This window comes from Siphateles boraxobius, unplaced genomic scaffold, assembly GCF_051911475.1.
Source record: "Siphateles boraxobius isolate OS27281-9 unplaced genomic scaffold, OSU_SipBor_1 68, whole genome shotgun sequence".
Lineage (NCBI taxonomy): Eukaryota > Metazoa > Chordata > Actinopteri > Cypriniformes > Leuciscidae > Siphateles > Siphateles boraxobius.
Window position 1 is genome coordinate 11,274,826 of NW_027509195.1, and position 20,257 is coordinate 11,295,082.

The window sequence follows — 20,257 nt, forward strand, 5'->3', positions numbered from 1 at the left end:
GTTGTCTTTTCATTCTTGCTTTCTTAAGGATGGTTTATTTCCTGTGGCATGTACCTGCATGCAACCCGTGACCATTTTTGCTGCGATCATTTGCCCTTTTTCAACTACAGACAGTGAATGACACGAAGAGTCACCAGCAGTTACATGTTTATTTAATAAACAGAAACATTATGTTTTAAAAACCGATGTGCTGTAAAATATCATTCAAAACAATGTCCTATTTATTGGTCTATAGACATTTTAAAGCAAATTTTATATTAAATATTCATATCGAGAGAAAAAAATACAGACTGGCATAAATGGAAATGGATTCATTCATAGTCATTTGAAGAACCTGTTTGATCAATAGGTAACACTTTACATAAGTTTTCATTTGTTAACTTTCATTTAAGTTAATGTATTAACTAATATTAACTAACTGATCAATACATTTGTTACAGTATTTATTCGTCTTTGTTATTAGTTAATAAAAATATAGCTGTTCATTGTTTGTTCATGTTAGTTCATAGTGCATTAATGTTAACTTTGATTTTAATAAAGTATTAGTAAATTATGAAATTAACATTAACAAAGATTAATAAATGCTGTTGAAGTAGAGTTCATTATAAGTTCATGCTAACTAATGAAACCTTATTGTAAAGTGGTACCTATCAATATTGTTCATAAAGGTTTAAAATGATCTCATAATAACTACTCAATAATTAAATGGAAAACAATTATGTATGTGAATCAGTTACTTAGACAGTTATAGAAACATAAATAATCTTTATTTGGTAGCGTACAAATAACTTTAACTCCTCCCCCCAGCATAATGAAATTATACTCCTATTAAAGTTTTGAAAAATTGAGCATTATTGCAATTCATTTAGCCAAAAATGCTTTTAATCAATATTAACTTGTTTTGAACCTGGAACATCCCTTATGTGACAAATGCACATTTTTAAATGTACAAATTATAAAAGGTCATAAAACAGCATGTATGCTAATAAAAAAAATGCTGTTTATTTAGATGAAGTATTATGCTGCAGGATACTTTGGCTTGTATTTATTATGTGAAATCATCTGTTTTCTGTGACGTCATGAGTGGAAGCATCCGTGCGGCACATGTATAGATGTGTCTTGCTGAATCCGTACAATTAGTCCAGCTGCATGTAGTAGATCATGGCGATCACTAATGTGAAAAACTGTAGGACAGATCAGAAGTGCATTGGAAGAGTGAATATCCAGTAAGGTGCAACTGAATTTTTCTCAAGGGCAGGATAAATAATCAAAATATAATATAGCAATAGCTTGTATCAATAAAAGCATTTATCAACATTAAAGCACCCAAATGAAGATGATCGTAAAAATAAATGGTACATCATACAATAGACATAAAAGTCAATATATTGTTTGTTTCATTCCCACATCATTGAACATTAGATTGTGACTGGTTTTCATTATCTTGTGATGTCAGTTTTCCCCCGTCAAACTTTCAAAGCAGTTTGAACTTTAAAACTGCAGCGGAAGACCCCTTGTGTTCCATCTAGATGTTTTAAACAATAACATGTCCTGTGTGAATGTATAGAGGTCATTCAGAAAAAGAATGATTATACGGTATGACTTACCACAAACATGAGAACGGCGAAACCGTACCAGCTCACAGCCCAGGTGTAACGACTTAACACGGATTCAATGTACTGGAAGCATCCCTGAAAAATCAAAGAAAAAAAATTGACATAGAAGCACCCCTGAATAGGCTAGGCCTAACATAAAGTGAGGCGTCTAAATGTTTGCCATAGAATTTGACAGATGTAGCCTACTTGAAAGAAAAATGTCATTCCACATTGCTCACAGCTGGCTCACCTATTATAAAATGTCCTCTGATTCATAGGACATTTTATAATAGGCTAGTTGAGCCAGTAGCAAAAAAAAACAAAAAACATTACCTTTCTTAATTTTGACATGATCTACATAAGCTCAACATCATGCATAATTATTAATGATTTAATAAAATTATTAATAAGATTTTTTTTTAAATCTCTTTAAATAAACCTCTGTTATATTTTTCAAATTCAAATAATTTAAATTTAAATGCATTATTAGAACAAGACCTCCTTTTGTTATGACATTATGACCACTGTCAATAATATTGTAACTCCTATCCCTGCAGGTCATGACCATAGACTGTAAATGACTCATAAGCTTGTAACATGTGACCTGCAGCTGCTTTACAGAAGACAACAAGACTAAAGGCCCGTTCACACCAAGGAAGGACGCCAACGATAAAGATATAGTTCTAAAAATCGTTCTCAATATTAACAGCAGAGTTCACACCAAAGTTATAACGAAAACGGCATAGAGAAACGTTATCGTGGAATCACTTTCAGAACGATTATATCCAGCTGATGAACGATAAAAACATAGACAGCCAATCAGAATCCATCCAGCTGTAACGAGCTCGAGCCTTTAAAGTAACAGACAATCACGCGCTTAGAATAAACCGAACGATATCCGCTGGTGTGGACGCTAATAGTTATCTTTAGTTACCGTTCTTGGTGTGAACGGGTCTTGACGTACCTTTGTGTACACGGCGCTGCTCTTGCCAACGATACAGCCTTCTCGATCTTCCACCTCAAAGTTACTCAGTCTCTTGCAGCAGTTGAGGGGCCAGGGGTAGGTTGGGCCAAATTTCTGACTGAAGGTAGAGTTATAATCTAACCAGTCCTTCGGACCGTCTGCTCCACAGCACTCGTCCTTAAGGCAGGAGTAGAAATAACACCAGTTAGTAAATTCGCTGCGTTAAACAACAGAATGCTGATTTGGTCCCTTTGAGTGTCGCCGTCCCACAGGTGGGACGTTTGCCATTATATATTTAAAACAATAATATATTAGTAAAAACCTAAAGTAATATTGAAACACTATATATCATTTGAAAGCGTAGAATCTGTAGTTTTCATATTTGGCTGTTTTCTAAAATAAATTACAGATGAGCAGTAATTTATCAATTTGCAACCAGAATATTTCATATTCATTAGGAGAGTTTAGGCCTTTATTTTGAAAAAGAAATAAAAATGATAAAATCATGAAAGATTGGTAGAAACCTCAGTTTGTTTTCCTGCCAAGAGTTCAAAAGATAACACCAATTCCATTTTATGAGGAAAAAAAGGTCTGAAAATGTTTTAAATATGTGGTCTTTTTATGCACAAAAAAGTGTGGGGTGGGGGTTGACCGTTAAAGGATTAGTTCACCTCAAAATGAAAATTTCCTAATAATTTACTCACCCCAATGCCATCCAAGATATCCATGTCTTTCTTTCCTCAGTGGAAGAGAAAATAAGTTTTTTGAGAAAAACATTTCTGGATTTTTCTTCGAATAATGGACTCCAATGGCAAGCGTTTTGAAGTCCAAATCAATGCAGTTTCAAAGATCTTTGAAGTGCTTGAAACGACTGTGCACGATGGCAGCTGAGGAAGAGGGTCTTATCTAGCGAAACGATAGGTCATTTAAAAAGAAAAAATTAATATATACTTTTTAACTACAATTGTTCGGATGGAGCTGATCTGCAACGCGCCGGGAACTACGTCATCACATTGAAAGGTCACCGTGTGAAGGAGGATAGTATGTTGTATTGTATGTTGAAATACATATTTATGTCTTTGTGTCATATTATTGTTTAAAATGGTCTTTACGTGTGCGTATCCTGTGTGTTTAAATCTTTTAAAACCTAAACTTTTTTTTTTCCGAGCGTGACCTTTCAACGTGATGACTAGTTCCTGGCGCGTTGCAGATCAGCTTAATATGTAATTAAAAAGTGTGTGTGTGTATATATATATATATTATTATTATTTTTTTAAATGACCTATCGTTTCGCTAGATACCCTCAGCTGCCACCGTGCACAGCCGTTTCAAGCACTTCAAAGATCTTTGAAACTGCATTGATTTGGACTTCAAAACGCTGGTTGCCATTGGAGTCCATTATCCGAAGAAAAATCCAGAAATGTTTTCCTCAAAAAACTTGTTTTCTCTTCCACTTAGGAAAGAAAGACATGGATATCTTGGATGACATTGGGGTGAGTAAATTATTAGGAAATTTTAATTGAGGTGAACTAATCCTTCAAGTTTGAATGTGAATTGCATCGTTAAACTCTTGACAATAGGCATTGGACCTTTTTTTGCTCACGATATGTTGCTACTGTATTTGAAGAAAAAGTTTCAAATAAAATGTTTATTTTTGATCGTCACTATTGGTTTTGTTTCTTAAAGCAATAGGACTTTACCTCAGTTTTGGTTGTTCAAAACAATCACTCTGATTTTGACAAGTAAGATTTTGTTGATCCTGGAACAACATTCATGTCAGAAAATGTAGAACTAACCCTACCCTCCCTAAACCTAAGCTGGCCCATAACGTATCCCTAAAATCAGAGGAAAACAATATGTGATTAACAATAATGTAGAAGCACCTAACTCTGGTTGTAAGCCTAAACTTGACATGAACTGTAAACTTGTCTCTCAGAAAGTACTGAGATTAGTACTTTTGATAAGCCTGAGGTCGTCATACTCAGATTCTAGATTCAAATGGCTAAATTCGGCTGGCATCCAGGCTAACTTTTGACAGCTTCTGTACCTTTTTTCTGAGAGTGAACCAGTCACTCCCTGTGACCCCCATGACTCAGCTAACTTTTCTTGTGGTAAAATCACTGTAATTCAATTTATTGATTTATATGAGGCTAGCAACCCATTATATAATGAGTCTGTTGTAACAGTTATTCTTTCAGGTTTATGGGAGGATAGAACTGGTTTCTCCACTATCACAATTTAATCTGAGAGGCTCCAGAAAGGCATGTTGTATTAGGTCTGAGTTGAAGATGATTCAACATTTTCCTTCCCTATTATGCGCTTCTGTTTTAGCCACAACCCTTTGACAGCTGACAGGTGGTTGTGTTCATTGAAAAGTCAAGAGGTCATTATGGGTGTTCTGCTTACCTGTTCCATCACTCTGTTCCATGTCTGTGTAATATCTTTCCCTTTTGCGCTGGTGTCTGCGTAATATTGCAGCATCTGTTTCTTTACAAGGTTACTGTTCCCAACCAGCTATAATAAAGGAAAGAGGATTTTAAAAATGAAGAAAATGAATGCAAAATTCTCTCCTTTATGAACCTAATGTTGTTCCATTTAAAAAGATTATCACATTTGATCTACATAATGAGAAACTTTTAATGGGATTTTCGAGTAATTTATAGGATAGTGTACAAACGACAGTGTGCCACATCTTTGATGTGTAAATGATTTTATTTTGTTTTACTTCTACAGTACAGAGAGGCTGGTGACTCTACTCACATAATCTCGGTTGGTCACTGCTGTGATGGCGGAAGCGCATTCAAACAAAAAGATGATGAACATTATGATCAGGTACTGTGGGAGGATTAAAGTTAACAGCAATTGGTTAAAAATGTAGTGCCTTCCTTCTAAATATGTTTGTCTCACTGAAGGTGATATTGAATAATAGTGATTAATCTCTTGTGTAAGATGGTAGGATTGCTGTCTTTTTCAATGACTCCTGTTAAAAACCTACCACCATTATGAGTGCACGGCTCCTTTTCAGGGCAGCAAAGATGCCAAAGATGCACGTGAGGAAGAAAGCAAAGCCGGTAAAAATGGCAATCCAGGCTGCAGCAAAGATGTCATCTTTTCCTGAGACACCAGATATGGGGTAGAGTTTATAACCATCCACTGCTACCCAAATGGCCACTGCGAATAATGCCAGTCCAGCTGCCTAAAGAGGAAAATACTTTAAAGTATGGGGAACAAGATATTTTACAACATTAACATATCTTTTTATTATTTTATTTCAGACTTACAGCGGCGATTGCATTGAAGATAATGACTGCAATCATCAAACATTTCAAGACTCCTGTTCCCATGGCTGTAGTGTTTCTCTGTTTCTCTCCTGAAGAAAAATGAAATAATGGTCAGGATGGAGATCTAGCACAATGAAAAAACTCAAGATTATTTATAAGGTAAAAGCCTGATCTGTTGTGACTCAGAGATGGGGTTAAACATTTACCACTGCCCCCATTTAATATGACTCTAGTTCTACTTCTAGTATTTGTGCATAACTAGAATTATGAAATTAAGTATTTTGTGATGTATCAAATGTCAATTGCAATAACATCAATTTATACCCTGCTATTTACATGGTACTTCCAAGAATACCATGGCATATACATGATACATGTCTAAAAAGCCTTTTCATACATTTTGTCTAAACTAATACATACTGTAAATAACTCAACATTTAGATTTAATTTTAGCTTTGTGAAATGTATTGATTTTAAGACAGGTCTTAAACACTAATTATGCACTATGTAATTGATAATAAATAATCCAAAACAAACATATAAGCAAATGTTAAGTGTACTAATATGCCAGTAAGAATAAACAAATTAATAAGTAGCTGCTCAGAGACCCACCTGTTCCAGTCTGAGATTGCACCTGCTTTCCCTCTACATTCTGGTATTTGCTTGACTGACTTTTGTGGACACGTTCATGACGTCAGACATATTTGTCATCTGTTGTACAGACCTCATGAGATGGGATGGGCAACGTCACTCCCTGTGTTTTCATCACAAAGTACTTTTAGTTATTCCAAATGTCATTTTATTGAAATGATTGGAAAATAATCTAGGAGTGTCTACTTCCAAAAATATCAAAATTTACATATGAACAAAGCATGCAAATAGTGGTACTTTGGTACACTTTGGATAAAGGATATTTAATTGAATACAAAAATAATAGTCTAAGCCATCAAAGTAGGATTTAAATTTAAAAAGCCTGTAGAGATAAAAATATTTTGATATATATTTTTTAATATAAATGTATTTTACAATCTATAAAAGTTTTTTTCTATTTAAATCCTACTTTATTTACCTTGAAATGCTATTTTTGTTTTAGATTTAAATTTACATTACAAGTTGCTTTTGTGCACAGGAAGAAAATGCTGACCCCTGCTGGATACTCTCACCCCACATCAGCATATAATATGGATTCATACAGTAAATGCCACAATATTTTTCATTTAATTAATAGTACTGACTAAGGTAAGCATCACTGTAAATATTTCTCATACTTAGCATTGAACAATCTCAAGATATCAAAGGGACCATAGCATGGTTAAGATTTTATAATGGTTTTGTTTGACTTGGGCCAGTAAGCAACCATCCAGAACGTCATAGCAACATACTGAAGCACTCATAACATCTACTGTACATCTGGCTAACAATGTGCTAAAATGCTCAAAACACCTTTTTTAGGAATTTGCTTAAAAAGCATTTAAAAACGTTTGTATAATGGTGGTGACATTTGCATGGACAAGCATCACTCACATTTTCCACAAATTTCTTTTACAAATCTAGTAAATAATTAGCTTTAAGTGTGACATAATGTTTAGAGTTTTAAAGACTTGAAATTCTGTGGTGGGGTTGTGAATTCTACTTCTCTTGAAACTTTGATCGGTAAATGCTAGGTTTTAAACTGAAAAATCAGTCAGAATTTCTAAAATGTATGTGGAGAAACTTTGGGAATAAATGTGTTAATTAGAGTTAAGTATGCCAAGATGCTTTAGCAAACTTAAACGCCCTGAGAACTGTTTACAGTGTCGCCTTAAAACCTTGTCAAACTAAATGTTGACTTTAGCACAGCTGACTGTCCTGCAAACACACTCATCCATGAGGACTTAAAGACTGAGGACGCGCTTTTGCAGCTCTTTTATTGTTTGAGAACAGGGTGAGAGTTGAATACTTTATTATGTACAGTTGATCATATTTTATTTGTGAACACTATTTGTCAAATTCTTTCAGGGTAATTCTTTCATTCTTTTTTTTCAGGGTAAAATTGAAGATGGAAGAAAAACTTCCAAATGAAAAAGTGAAATATATGCTTGCCCCATGGAGGTTTTCCTTCAGGGCACCTGGATTCGAAAATAGGCTGGTGGCGGCTCTACGACTGTTTGAGCGTTTCCCTTTAGATATAGCTGTGACCGGAGGAACCCAGGAGGCTAACGCTCAGCTGGTTTCTGCCATCTGTGGGCCGGATGAGGAAATTGAAGAGGAGGAATGGGATACTGATGATGAAGAGGAAGAAGAAACAGATGAGGAAGAAGCAGATGAAGACTGGGAAGAAGATGAAAGTGTAGATGACGAACATAGTATAAAGTCTAAGTTAAACACTAACCTCCAGAGCAGCAGGAGGAAACATGTACGGATATCAGAGCATACAGAATATATTGGGAGTGGCAATCCTGATTTCGACTCTGTGATTTTACACCATCAAATACCAAATATTCGTGTATGGACCGTGCAGGGCCATCCAACTTCAAATTCCATTATTAAGCAGACTAACCAGCAGTATGACTCCACACGCTACGATGTTCTGGTGGTTCTCACTACAGAACGGCACAAGGAGGACCACATGTGGCTCAAAATGGAATTGCATGACAGACATCAGTCTCTTTTTCTGGTTCAAGCTGAGCAGGACTGGGATGTAGTTGAGGAGAAGCCTACAGGGCCGTGCATGACCTGCGCCTGGGAACGAATGAGAGCTCGCAAACTGGAGTTGCAGAAGAGAAGGAAAGATGCATTTGGAGAGATGGCTGATCCAACAGATAGCCAGAGTCCTTCTGATGCCTCCCAAGATCCAGAATTAGTGAAGATGAAGGATATTGCTGGGGTGCTTGCTGAAGCCCTGCCTGACCTTCGGAAGAAAGCTTTTAGTCAGTTTCTGGTGGCGATTACAAAGGAAATTCGGGTTCCTAAATTGCTGACTGATGACACACAGTAAGTCAACTTCCTTGTGTTTTGAAATGTTTGATGTTGTCATGTGACACAAATTGATTTTCAATGTTTTGTTGGTCCTGGAACAAAAATCCTGTCAAAACGATAAATTCGAATCCAAACCTATCCATAACCCGACCCTTAAACTAGAGGTTAAAGATAGGATGATAAAAATGGCGTACTGTAACATCCCTAAACCTAACCATAAAATCAAATTGGTTGTCTGGAATGTTGTTCTAGAAACAATGATGTTTTGTTAGTCCTGGAACAATAATACTGTCAAAAAATTATTTAAAACCCAATCCCTACCACTAATCCAAACCTAACATTAACCTAACCCAGGGGTTGTCCAGTTCTGCTCCTGAAAGGCCGATGTCCTTCCCTGCTTCAATACACCTGCCTGAAAGTTTCTAATAGAGGTCCTGGTGCCTCATTTCAGAAAAGCAACCATTACATTTCAAAGTTAGAAAGAAATTACAGTAATTTACGCATCGCAAAGAACAGCAGTCAATTTTAAAATAATTACTTGTTTAAAATGAAACCTCAATGCAAATGCGCCTGACAAATGCGATCTCCAGAGGACACGACGGCTGCGTCTGAAACTTATGGCAGTGCCTTTTGCCTCGCTGCCCTATAAGACAATGAGTTTGCAAGCACCGTTTGTGCATGAAACGTTGTGATTTCGGATGGTAACTTTAATGGTCTACAGCAAAATAGAGAGAGCTTTGGTGATAACTATTACTACAATAGTAATTTCTCGCTAGAAATTACATCAAAAGTGAACAGCGTTGGTCAAAAACTTACACTTACATGCAAACTGACCAGCAACTGCAACGTTCAGATGGCATCTTTGTGTCTACAGATGGTTCAAAATGCTGCTGGCAGATGAAGGCTGATCATATTTCGCCCATTCTCATCTTGCTAAATTAGCTACCAATTAAATTTAGAATTGTTTTTTTGTTGTTGCTTATCTTTGTTTTTAAATCTCTACATTATCAAGCATTGTCTTATCTTTTAGAAGTTATTGCATTCCATAAACCAAATAGGTCCTTGAGATCCTGTAATCTTGGTGTCCTTTCCGTTCCTAGAATTAGGCTCCACTTCCGAGGTGATCGATGTTGTTCCATGTCCTGGTCTTATGGAATAATTTTCCAATTCCGGTTAGAACTTCTTCACCTAAAAAGCAAAACATTTTAAATAGATAAAGCACCTATAGCTTTCAACCATGTTGTTTTGTTTTGTGTTCTTTTGTTTTGTGTTCTTTTGTATTTCTCAGATTTTAGTTGTATTGTACAGCACCTTATGTCAACCATGAGTTGTGTTAAATGTGCTTTATAAATAAAAAAGAAAGAAGAAAAGAAAAATCAGGACATGCATCTCAAACATGGGCTGCTGGTGTGCTTGTGTCCTTACTAGGCTGATTAACTTGTTTATTTAGATAGTTACCTCGCTCAACCAGCTTCATTAGGAAATCTGTGTTGGTCCACTAGTTTACTTTTGTTGTAAACAAGCTCTAACTGGCATCAGACAGCCTGAACTAGCATGAAAATGTCTTTGTTCATGAATATTTACATTTGTCTAACAAATTATGTGTCTACATTTAGTTGTAGCCTAATGGTTAGAGAGTCAAACTGGTAAACCAAAAGTTGCAGGTTTGATTTGCAATACCGGCGGAAAAAGACTTAACACCCAATTGCTCCTCAGGCGCCAAAGCAAAAATGGCTGCCGACTACTCCGGGTGTGTGTGTCCACGGTTTGTAGTGTGTGTGTGTGTGTGTTCACTACTCACTGTTGCTAATATGTGTGGACTAACATGGATGGGTTAAATGCAGAGGACAAATTCCGAGTATGGGTTACCATACTTGGCCTTCACATGCTTTCACATGTCACTTATCTAACAATTCACTACATTTGCTTCTCAGGTTTATAGTTTCTAATGCTTTGAAGTACAGGAAGATAAACCAGGAGGATCTTGATCAGATCTCCAAGCTCTCACAGCCGAGAGATCTTGCAGACAATCCCTCCAAGCTTCAGGCAATCCTTGCAGCTCTTGATCACTTCCGCCTGGATATCGGTGTGCTGGGTGAGACAGGCTGTGGTAGCTCCAGCCTGGTCAATGCCCTCTTGGGCCTGGAGAACGGCGATGAACGAGCTGCCTCAACCGGTGTCATTGAAAACACCAAAGAGACTGTGGAGTATCCCTACCCTGATTCCCCCAACGTCCGTCTTTGGGACCTTCCTGGGCTTGGAAAAATAAGTGATCTTGAAAGCCTGTCCTCTGTATCCAGCTCTTCTGAAGCTCAGCAAGTAGCATCTGTGCTCAGTTTGTGCGATGTATACATACTGGTGTCTCCTTCAAGGCTTAGATTGGGAGCCATACAGTTGTTGCAGCAAGCGTCCTCCCTGGGGAAAGAGTGTTACCTGGTGGTTTCCATGGCGGACTTGATTGAGGAAAAGTCTGTCGTGGAGGTGAGACAATGGAGTGAGGTAGTCTTGGGTAAACTGGGTCTCCAGCAGAGCTTGTTTCTGGTGTCTGCTCACCATCCAGAAACCTTGGACTTACCCAAGCTAAAAGAGACATTGAATTCAGCCTTTCCAAGTCATAAGAAAGTCGCTCTTGCCAGATATGTATCAAAGCAACTGGATGGAGATGTTTTCTGGAAAAGATCGGATTCTTGTAAATTTATGTAAATAAATTTTTTAGAACTATATTCCCATGCACATTAGGTTTTTCTGTTTGTTTAACTACTCATCACTCTCCAAAAATAATTTCAACCCTAAATGAGAACCACCCTATTCAGATGCAACTAAAGTGTTTTTTGCATGTGTTGTTTATTATTATTTTCGCTTTTTTATTTTTCAGGCTAATCATATTTTCCTAAATTCTTTTTTTAGGAATATACTTTAAATAAATATATTTATAGTACATTTACTCATTTAGATTTATTTTTTGGGAAAAAAATCCTCTGCACTACCAGATTTGCAAAATCTCACACTATTTAATGCAATTAGGCGATGCTGTAAATATAGTAAATTTTTGCAAGCTATGGTAGTACATGGGATTTTTTTCTCCCCCATTTATGATATTGGTTGAAAAATTTCAGCTTTGTAAAACTTGTAGAATGTAGAAACTGATGTAAAAGCCCACGTAAAACCTGTCTCTTGTGATAATCTGTTCTGTAGATATGTCTTGGGTTTCTTTTGCCTGTTTTATATTTTATTTTATTTTAGTTCAATCACAAATCTGATCATAAATAATAATGCCTCTTTCTCCAATAAGCAACACGGTGAGAGGTGTCATTTATGTATATAGCAAAAATGGTTTGGGAAAATGTATGCTGAGGTTTTATGTTTGGGGTTTAGAATGACTTTTTAAGTAACCAAAAGTGAATTTTCAACACCACAAGTGCTCTATCTACAAAGCCATTACGCACTTACATTAAGCAAGTTGAGTCAAGAAAACAAGACCAGGTCGATTGGTTCCTCTAGTGAAGCATGGGTGAAGTGAATCTGACATTCGTATCTCCATCCCTGCCACTCATGCCATTTCATTTTTGTGATGGAAAACATGGGAACTTCTGTCTCATTAATCACTCAACACCTCACCTGTTAACCATACGACCCCACCCACCGAAGCCTGCGGGAGAATCTGTCTGTGAACACGGCTACTTGCTCACCTTTATCTGAGGAGGAGCCACAAACTACTTTCCACAGAGCCTTGGGGCAGCACTAACATTCACATTTAAATTCGGCGATCATGAATACATGACAAATTGGTTCAGAAAGGCTCACTGTGCCGTGAAATGCCTGCAATGCGGATGAAAAGACGCACAGTGCATGAATATCTCGCAGGATAATTTATGAACATTTGATTGATCACCTTGATGGATAAACGTTTAGTTTTGTGAAGCACGAATGATGACTAAAAAGTAGAGTTAACCAGTCACCTGTCAGTTGAGGATTTCTTTGCGATCAACATGAACCTTGAAAGTAATGGATTGTCTGTGCAGTGCTACCTGAAGTTAAAGCTGATGGGAAAAATGAGAAGAAGAGTTCAGGAGATGAGAAACCCAAACGCTCAGGTGTCTCCAGTGGATCTGAGTCACAATGAAAGCACACGACTGGCTATGGATGCTCTGCTGGACAAAGGGCTGGATGGATACCAGGAAGTGCTGATCAAAGAGAATGAAGCAAACTTTCTGTCTGCGGAGGAGAAAATATACATCTTAAACAACATTAAAAAGCCTCTCAATGACGACGAAGAGACAGACAGGGATGAAGAGGTGTCTAGTTCTCCATCAGTTTCTTCTGAGGCATACTTTCCTGCAGCCACCGAGAGTGAGCCTCCGTTTCTTGACTACGGCTGGCCGGTGGCTGACTGGAGTTACCATCTGCAGGGGATTCCTAGTGTGGAAGTGTTCTTCCAGTCAGTGAAATCCTCTTCCATGAAAGACCTGCTGCGGGAACTCATCAGGCAAGCAACTACAGTAAGAACCTGTCATTTGATAGTGACATTTTTGGATTGTATTGGCATTATTGTTTCAAATGTTAATTTTGTGACGCAAGGAAGATTCACACTGCAATTACACACAGCACTTTTAGTGTATTAGTGGCACAAATTTCTCGTTTTTTTATGTTTGTTGTGCAACAATTCTTCATCATAATAATGTTTTATTAAAGGGTTAGTTCACTCAACAATGACGATTCTGTCATCAATTGCTCACCTTCATGTTGTTCCAAGCCCGTTAGACTTTCGTTCATCTTCGGAAAACAAATGAAGATCTTTTTAATTAAATCGGAGAGCTTTTTGTCCCTCCATTGACAGCCTTTGCAACTACCACTTTCAAGACCTAGAAAGGTAAATGCATCATTAAAGTAATCCACGTGACTCCAGTGGTTACGTCGCGACTGCTGTGTTTGCTAAAAATTTTTTTAAAAAAATTAACCTTTTTTTTTTGTTGGTACCTTTACTACCTTTCTGGGGTTTGAAAGTTGTAGTCAATGGAGGGACAAAAAAAGCTCTCAGATTTCACCAAAAATATCTTCATTTGTGTTCTGAAGATGAACGAAAGTTTTAAAGGTTTGAAAAGACATGAGGGTGAGTAAATGAAAATGACACAATTTCAAATTTGTGGGTAAACTAACCCTTTAATAAATGTACCGTATTATAAATTATTAATTTCTAATCTTGATTATGGTTTATTGGTAGAAAATTGTACAATGAACACAAATAAGACTTTTAAAATGTATTTGTCCCATGTTTTGATAACAAAAATGTGTTAATATTTTTTTCTCATTATTCAGCTGTTTGAACCATTGAAGTTCTGAAGCTGACATCAACATTTTCTAAAGCTTAAACACCTCTTTTAATTTGTTTGGGGAAAAAAAATATTTTTCAGGCCCTATTTTGTATTCTATTTGTGGAAAGTGCCTGATATTTTTTAATATGCAACAGTCTGAAAACACACTATTGCAATGTAACATTTGCTCTTTAAATTTCACTCATCACAGGTTTTGGCGATAGTTATGGACACATTCAGCGATGTGGAGATTTTCTGTGACATACTGGAGGCGACAAGAAAGCGCAATGTGTACGTCTATCTCCTTCTGGACAACACCAATTTACAGCTGTTTCAGGACATGTGTGAAAATGTCAAAATCAACAAGTCACACCTTACTGTAAGTTATTCTATTCTAGTCAGAGCCCCTACATTAAAGGTATTTTTGCTTGTGGATATGCAACAAAATGTTATTTTGAAAATATATGCAACATTTATGTCAGTTCTGCTTTATCATGAAAAGAAACAAAAGTGGATGACTTCATTATATTTATATCCAATGTGCTTATGTTAACTCTTTGTCTTCATTTCTTCATACAGAGAATGTCCATTCGCAGTGTTCAAGGTGAGACATATTGTGCCAAATCAGGCAGAAAGTTCACTGGACAGATGAAAGAGAAGTTCATCATTGTGGACTGCAAAAAAGTGCTGGTCGGCTCGTACAGGTACCATCTAAACATACACATATTTAGTCAGTACTGAAATTGATGTTTCAAGTAGTGACATTCTATTCTCATTTATTAATTTGTTAATTCTCTTGAACCTTTATTTAACTGACAAAAGTACAAAGAAAAGTAAAAAAAAATCACTGAACAACTTTTTTTTTGTAAATATAAACTAAGTTTATCACTGTGCCACATCACCTTTCCTTTTAATTACACTTTTTAATCATTTGGGAATTGTGGATACTAATTGTTGCAGTTTTGCAAGTGGAATTTTTACCCAAACTCTCCAAAAATCTCCAGAAGACATCTGCTCAGCAGTCTCTGGTCATCGTTGTCTGATTTTCTTTTTCATGATGGGCCGTACATTTTCAATAAGAGACAGATCTGGACTGCAGACAGGCAGTCAAGCACATCCACTGTACAGTGCAGACTGTCTAGAAACCACCGTTTTAATAAGCGCAGAATGAGGCCTGGCATTGTCTTGCTTCCCAGGAAAGATGTCATCTTGATGGCAGTCTCTGTACAATCCTAATATATGTCTTCACACACATGCAAGTCACCCATGATGTTTGTGCTGATGCACCCCCATACCATGTTTGCTTTTGCACCAGTTGCTAAAGAAAGTCTGGATGGTCCTTTTTGTCTTTGGGACTGAGAACTCGATGTCCATTTTTTCCCCCAAAAACATGCTGAAATGTGGACGACTCTGACCACAGCACAGATGAGCTCGGGCCCAGAGAACTTAGCAGCATCTCTGCATTGAACAGATGTATAGCTTTCTCCTTGCATAACAGAGATTCAAGTTGCATTTCTCGATGAAGCGTCAGACTGTGTTTAGTGAAAAGGGTTTTCTAAAGTACTCCTGAGCCCATGTGGCTGTATTTAACACAGTAGCATGACGGTTTCTCATGCAGTGCCATCTGAGGGCTCACAGGTCATGCAGCAGAAGTTTCCTGCCTTACATGTACTGAGATTTCTCTGGATTCCCTGAATCCTTTCACAAAATTATATGGTAGATGGTGAAAGACATAAATTCTTTGCAATCTTGCATTGAGAAATTTGATTTTTGAATTGTTCGACAAATCTCTCATGACTTTTGGCACAAAGTGCTTTGCTTGCAAAGACTGAGAAGCTCTTTTACACCCAAACACAATACCCTCAACTATTACCAATTCACCTGCTAATTGTGGACTGTTTAAAAAACAGTTTAACATGGATATTATATAATCTTTTCAGTTTTATTTTGCCTCTCTGTCCCAATCTTTTTTTGAGTGGGACAGGCATCAATATCAAAATGTGTCTATATTTACAAAATACAATTATGTTGGTCAGTGAAAACATTGGACATTTTTTTTCTTTGTACCTTTGTCAGTTAAAAAAGGGTATCTATCTAATAAAATTAGTTTGCAACTTTAATATAGTTACAATTGCATGCTGTCTTTTTAATAATTGAGAGAATATAATACAAGAATATTTGTACTTTTAGAAATGCATTTGTCCAAAACATTATGTGAAATAAAATTGAGCAAACTTTTATAGTGACCGGTCAGCCATAGCCAACACATATACATTAATTTACATTTTAATAGACATTATAGTTTTTTCTTTTGAGTAGCAGCTCTTTACTTTCCAATCACAGAATTTAGATTTATAGATCTACAACACAAGCAGCATCAAACACAATTGCAAACATAAGGCTGTTTTCAGACATATTACAAACACTTACAACATCTGCCATTGTAGCATGTAACCCCACCGCAAACTTGGGTCATGTTTACACTTTGTATTAAAATGCGTGTTGGTCGATTGGATCACAAGTAGCCGAGGGGGGGACATTCCTGTTTACACCTGGTGTTTTAATCAGTTCCGTCTCTTGTCCACTTTCGACTACTTCTGTCCTGATTTCTTCAAGAGAGGGTCTATGGGTGGGTAAATGTATGGGATTTTACAGATCTTTCGATCAAATGGACAAAATAAGCTCATGCAATTTACATATGAAAGCCGAACACAGTGAGCGCTGTTAGAAATCAGGAATGGTGAGAGAACATTGTGCTTGGTACGTTTTTTGTCTTCAAACCGACAAAGTTTAAATCCCGTCTAGCTCGCGCACTTCCCATAATTAATTATGCACTACGTCAGTAGGTCTTTTGTGGCTGTTCGAACGCATTCCACCACATCAGCGTCTACACTTTTCAGCTACCTCTGGAAGTGGTTGAAAGTTGACAAGCTAAAAAATTTTTAGACCCCATTTACACCTGTATTTAGCATCGTCCACATCCGATCGACCAAAAAGCTTCTTAATACCAGGTGTAAACATGGCCAGGTTGATCCAATGCTTTTATATCGATTTCCCCTCCATTTGGTGGTGCTGGTGATGCAGAAACTTGACCTTTAACTAAATCTCTTGGTTGTGAGCTCTTTAACTGATGCATCTTTTACCCTGTCACAGTCTCACCTGGCTGTCCTGGCAGGTTCACAGAAGCTTGGCCTTACTCTTTAAAGGCAGCGGGGTTAAACCTTTCGACCTGGAATTTCGCAGACTCTATGCACTTTCTAAACCAGTGCTAGGATATACCTGGCACACATCAAATCCTGCTGATCTCCACCTACCCTTTGAGAATCTCAAGATCCCAACGCGGCTAGCAGGAATTCCCAGAAACACTGCTGGCCACCTACAACAGAAACCCCATAACCCGAGTTTTCCGACACCTCCGGTCCTGGTCCGACAGACCAGCTATCCAAGTGCCACCACTGGACCAGAAAGATCTCAATGGCTTCCACGGAGAAGCACGATCCATCATCCCATTGCTTATCAGTCCCTCCTCTTCAAAGATTATAATATGAGAGTCCAAACCTGGCGCCCAAAAGAGGGCAATCATATAAACAGAGTTGTTCCTGAAGCTTCTCACTGGTGCTAGAGCAGGTTATTGGAATGCTTAGTTGTAGCAAATAATGTAATGCTGTAAATAAGTATGTGCTTATTGCTTGAATTAGCAGATGTTTTATTGTGCTTTGTAACAGTAAAAGCATGTAACTCCAATAAAAGATATATGTTCATTTATAAATGTACAACCACAATATCCATATCATTCACGCGTTTCCTCTAGCGTTCATGGATCAAGCTGCCGTCTCCTCCTGCAGTTTAGTGTGGAGTTTATTCCACCACCTGTCATCAAAGTCTTTAATATAAAGGCCCGATAAACTCTCTCCATCTTGGCTTTCCTCCCTCATCTTCTCCGGATTGAGGTCTTCTGCCATCACCTAGTTTTTCATCAGAATAAATAAAATCGGTTTCTAATGTGAGACCATGGATTGTGTGAGATGTGTAATTCCGATATGTATAAATGTAGAGAATAAACTGGCTTGTGTTTTATGCATAACATTGAGTTATTCACTTTGTTGATTCAGAAAACTCTCCTGAGTGACACTTTCTTAAAATCTTACATTATTAATACAACATTTTGTTTTCTAAATAAAGTAATAAAAAATTAAAGGTTAAATAATTGCCTCTTATATTGTCATTGTACTAAAAGTATTAAAATAGATTAAAAAAAATAGTATCAGTATACTATAATGTTTTCTGAAGAATCACTTGACAGAAGACTGGATTAATGTGCTTATATATATATAGATAGTGAACTAACATTATATGTATGTGTTATATATACTGTATATGTTTACTAATATTGTATACACACAATGTTTTTTCTCTCTATTAAAGTGGTTGTTGTTGTCTGACCTCAGAGGTTGTTTTAATCATTTTCTCCATTGGCTGCAGAGCATGTAGAGCTTCCTCAATGTCTTGTAGAGCCCTCTGGCTGTTCTCCAGTACGAATGAGAACTGCTGAATCCGCAGGATTTCAATTAGCAGCCTGACGAAAATCACAAGATGAACAAACTCAGCACTGAATTAATTAATCTATTAACATCCAAGTCAATAAATAATCAGCCAGTTCTCATGTTGTTGACATACAGTACCTTGTTCTAATCAAGCACATGATGGCCTTTAGTGCTAAAATGTTATTTGTCCACCGCTGCTTCTCGTGTTCTTCCTCAGTGCTGGATCTCTCTGGACCGCTATCCGACTCCAGGAGTCTCTGGAAGCTCATGGCCAGATTCAGCCAGTGCCATGGATGATACGGATGAAGGCAGCACAGCTGCTGCAGGCTGGAGATGCTGTTTGTCAGCTCCCTGTAGTGATCATGAATACTCAGTTCCAGCTGAAGGACGCAGGTGAGGTGACAGGTGTTGGATACTTCTGTCCTCTGTCAATAAAACACAGTAAATCAGCGAAAGGATAAACAGAAGTTGGAGTTAGTGATTTAATATATTTACCAGTTTCTCGCAGGCATTTAGAGCCTCTTCTTTTTTCCCCAGATGACAGCAGCATCGTGCGATCCCTTCGAGCACATCTCTCTTCACTGATGTGTTTCCTTCAGGTACCAGAGAGAGGCAGGATACATACTCATCCAGAGCCACCTGTCATTGACACAACTGACAAATGAGCTCATGAGTCAAATAACAGTGAGAGCAAATGCTGAATTCATCTCTTTATACCTGATACTGTTTCCTCCTGTAGGCCAGATCACCTCGAAACTTGAGGGATTTCTGTTCTTCTAATCCATCTTCGATATTTCCATCTGCACAAAACCACTAGATACAATAAAACAATGAAAATGTGACCTGGCAGAAGTTTTTTTTTTTATTTAATACCTATACACACACATATACATATATATATATCTGTGTGTATGTGTATTCCTAGCATTTCCTGTTTTCCATGACCGTGAGAACGCTGCAGAAACACCTGCATAATTATACGTTAGGATAACTATAATTATACGTTAATAAATCATAATTATAACCATAGTACGTTAAATTATCATCAGCACATATTTAATTCATGATTATAATGTGGTGAAATATTACTGATCAAAATTCTCACATACTAACATGGTAACTTACTGTAGCAATGCCATTGTTGTCTTTTAAGTAACGTTAAATTAGAGTGAAAGTAAAATTCCATGTAAATAGCGGGGTATATGTAACGTTACCGTTTCTGTACAATGTTTCAGTAGTTTCTTGTAAGTGTTGAGCGTGATACCCACCAGAGGTTCGCAGAGTTTGGGCCGATAGGTGGGCAAAGCAGCTGAGACTCTGTTCCGTGATTCCTCAAACACAGAATCATCAAAAGTGCTGCCCAGAATCTCCATGATAAAAACACGCGTGTCAGTCAGTCTCACTGCAGACTCTCCTCACACTCATGAAGCAATGGAACACATGATCGCCCAACAACTGCGCTAACATTACAGAAATGTGTAGGAATCAATTTTTTGTGAGCAGGAATTTGTTCGTATATCAAACCCATAGATCAAAACGTAATATCCTTTCATGAGAAGGAAGCTGAATCCAACGAGACATAAACTTTATGCCTCTAGAGGGC

General features: G+C 37.3%; 4 protein-coding genes across 4 annotated transcripts; 2 read left to right on the plus strand and 2 right to left on the minus strand.

Annotated features, from left to right (window-relative positions):
• Positions 1 to 130: 130 nt before the first annotated feature.
• On the minus strand, positions 131 to 6,503 carry upk1a (uroplakin 1a). The gene is made up of 8 exons (XM_077214789.1): positions 6,453 to 6,503; positions 5,841 to 5,929; positions 5,555 to 5,755; positions 5,320 to 5,394; positions 4,966 to 5,073; positions 2,560 to 2,736; positions 1,608 to 1,691; positions 131 to 1,184 (listed from the first exon to the last, which is right to left on the minus strand). Exons 2-8 carry the CDS (start codon positions 5,901 to 5,903, stop codon positions 1,137 to 1,139), a joined length of 756 nt encoding a protein of 251 aa, XP_077070904.1. The 5' UTR covers positions 5,904 to 5,929; positions 6,453 to 6,503; the 3' UTR covers positions 131 to 1,136.
• A 1,201-nt stretch (positions 6,504 to 7,704) lies between these two features.
• Positions 7,705 to 12,991, plus strand: LOC143722935 (uncharacterized). Its single transcript, XM_077214703.1, has 3 exons — positions 7,705 to 7,764; positions 7,866 to 8,813; positions 10,733 to 12,991. Exons 2-3 carry the CDS (start codon positions 7,879 to 7,881, stop codon positions 11,499 to 11,501), a joined length of 1,704 nt encoding a protein of 567 aa, XP_077070818.1. The 5' UTR covers positions 7,705 to 7,764; positions 7,866 to 7,878; the 3' UTR covers positions 11,502 to 12,991.
• fam83a (family with sequence similarity 83 member A) lies at positions 12,788 to 18,314 on the plus strand. Its single transcript, XM_077214705.1, has 4 exons — positions 12,788 to 13,297; positions 14,322 to 14,489; positions 14,690 to 14,814; positions 17,264 to 18,314. The coding sequence occupies exons 1-4, from the start codon at positions 12,788 to 12,790 to the stop codon at positions 17,730 to 17,732; spliced, it is 1,272 nt and encodes a 423-aa protein (XP_077070820.1). The 3' UTR covers positions 17,733 to 18,314.
• cunh8orf76 (chromosome unknown C8orf76 homolog) lies at positions 17,800 to 20,250 on the minus strand. Its single transcript, XM_077214706.1, has 6 exons — positions 19,923 to 20,250; positions 19,372 to 19,467; positions 19,150 to 19,293; positions 18,793 to 19,079; positions 18,554 to 18,686; positions 17,800 to 18,075 (listed from the first exon to the last, which is right to left on the minus strand). Exons 1-6 carry the CDS (start codon positions 20,025 to 20,027, stop codon positions 17,932 to 17,934), a joined length of 909 nt encoding a protein of 302 aa, XP_077070821.1. The 5' UTR covers positions 20,028 to 20,250; the 3' UTR covers positions 17,800 to 17,931.
• Positions 20,251 to 20,257: the final 7 nt, after the last annotated feature.

What these genes read in the sequence shown, in the direction of transcription:
- upk1a (XM_077214789.1), bottom strand. Translation starts at nt 5,903, where the DNA reads ATGGGAACAGGAGTCTTGAAATGTTTGATGATTGCAGTCATTATCTTC. An exon ending in TCTTCAATGCAATCGCCGCT is followed by an intron (nt 5,756 to 5,840) that starts GTAAGTCTGAAA and finishes TTTCCTCTTTAG; the next exon opens with GCAGCTGGACTGGCATTATT. An exon ending in CAGTGACCAACCGAGATTAT is followed by an intron (nt 5,074 to 5,319) that starts GTGAGTAGAGTC and finishes CCTTTATTATAG; the next exon opens with CTGGTTGGGAACAGTAACCT.
- fam83a (XM_077214705.1), top strand. Translation starts at nt 12,788, where the DNA reads ATGAACCTTGAAAGTAATGGATTGTCTGTGCAGTGCTACCTGAAGTTA. An exon ending in TCAACAAGTCACACCTTACT is followed by an intron (nt 14,490 to 14,689) that starts GTAAGTTATTCT and finishes TTCTTCATACAG; the next exon opens with AGAATGTCCATTCGCAGTGT. An exon ending in GTGCTGGTCGGCTCGTACAG is followed by an intron (nt 14,815 to 17,263) that starts GTACCATCTAAA and finishes ACCCTGTCACAG; the next exon opens with TCTCACCTGGCTGTCCTGGC.
- LOC143722935 (XM_077214703.1), top strand. Translation starts at nt 7,879, where the DNA reads ATGGAAGAAAAACTTCCAAATGAAAAAGTGAAATATATGCTTGCCCCA. An exon ending in TTGCTGACTGATGACACACA is followed by an intron (nt 8,814 to 10,732) that starts GTAAGTCAACTT and finishes TTTGCTTCTCAG; the next exon opens with GTTTATAGTTTCTAATGCTT.
- cunh8orf76 (XM_077214706.1), bottom strand. Translation starts at nt 20,027, where the DNA reads ATGGAGATTCTGGGCAGCACTTTTGATGATTCTGTGTTTGAGGAATCA. An exon ending in ACAGGAGGAAACAGTATCAG is followed by an intron (nt 19,294 to 19,371) that starts GTATAAAGAGAT and finishes TGTCAATGACAG; the next exon opens with GTGGCTCTGGATGAGTATGT. An exon ending in ATGTGCTTGATTAGAACAAG is followed by an intron (nt 18,687 to 18,792) that starts GTACTGTATGTC and finishes GATTTTCGTCAG; the next exon opens with GCTGCTAATTGAAATCCTGC.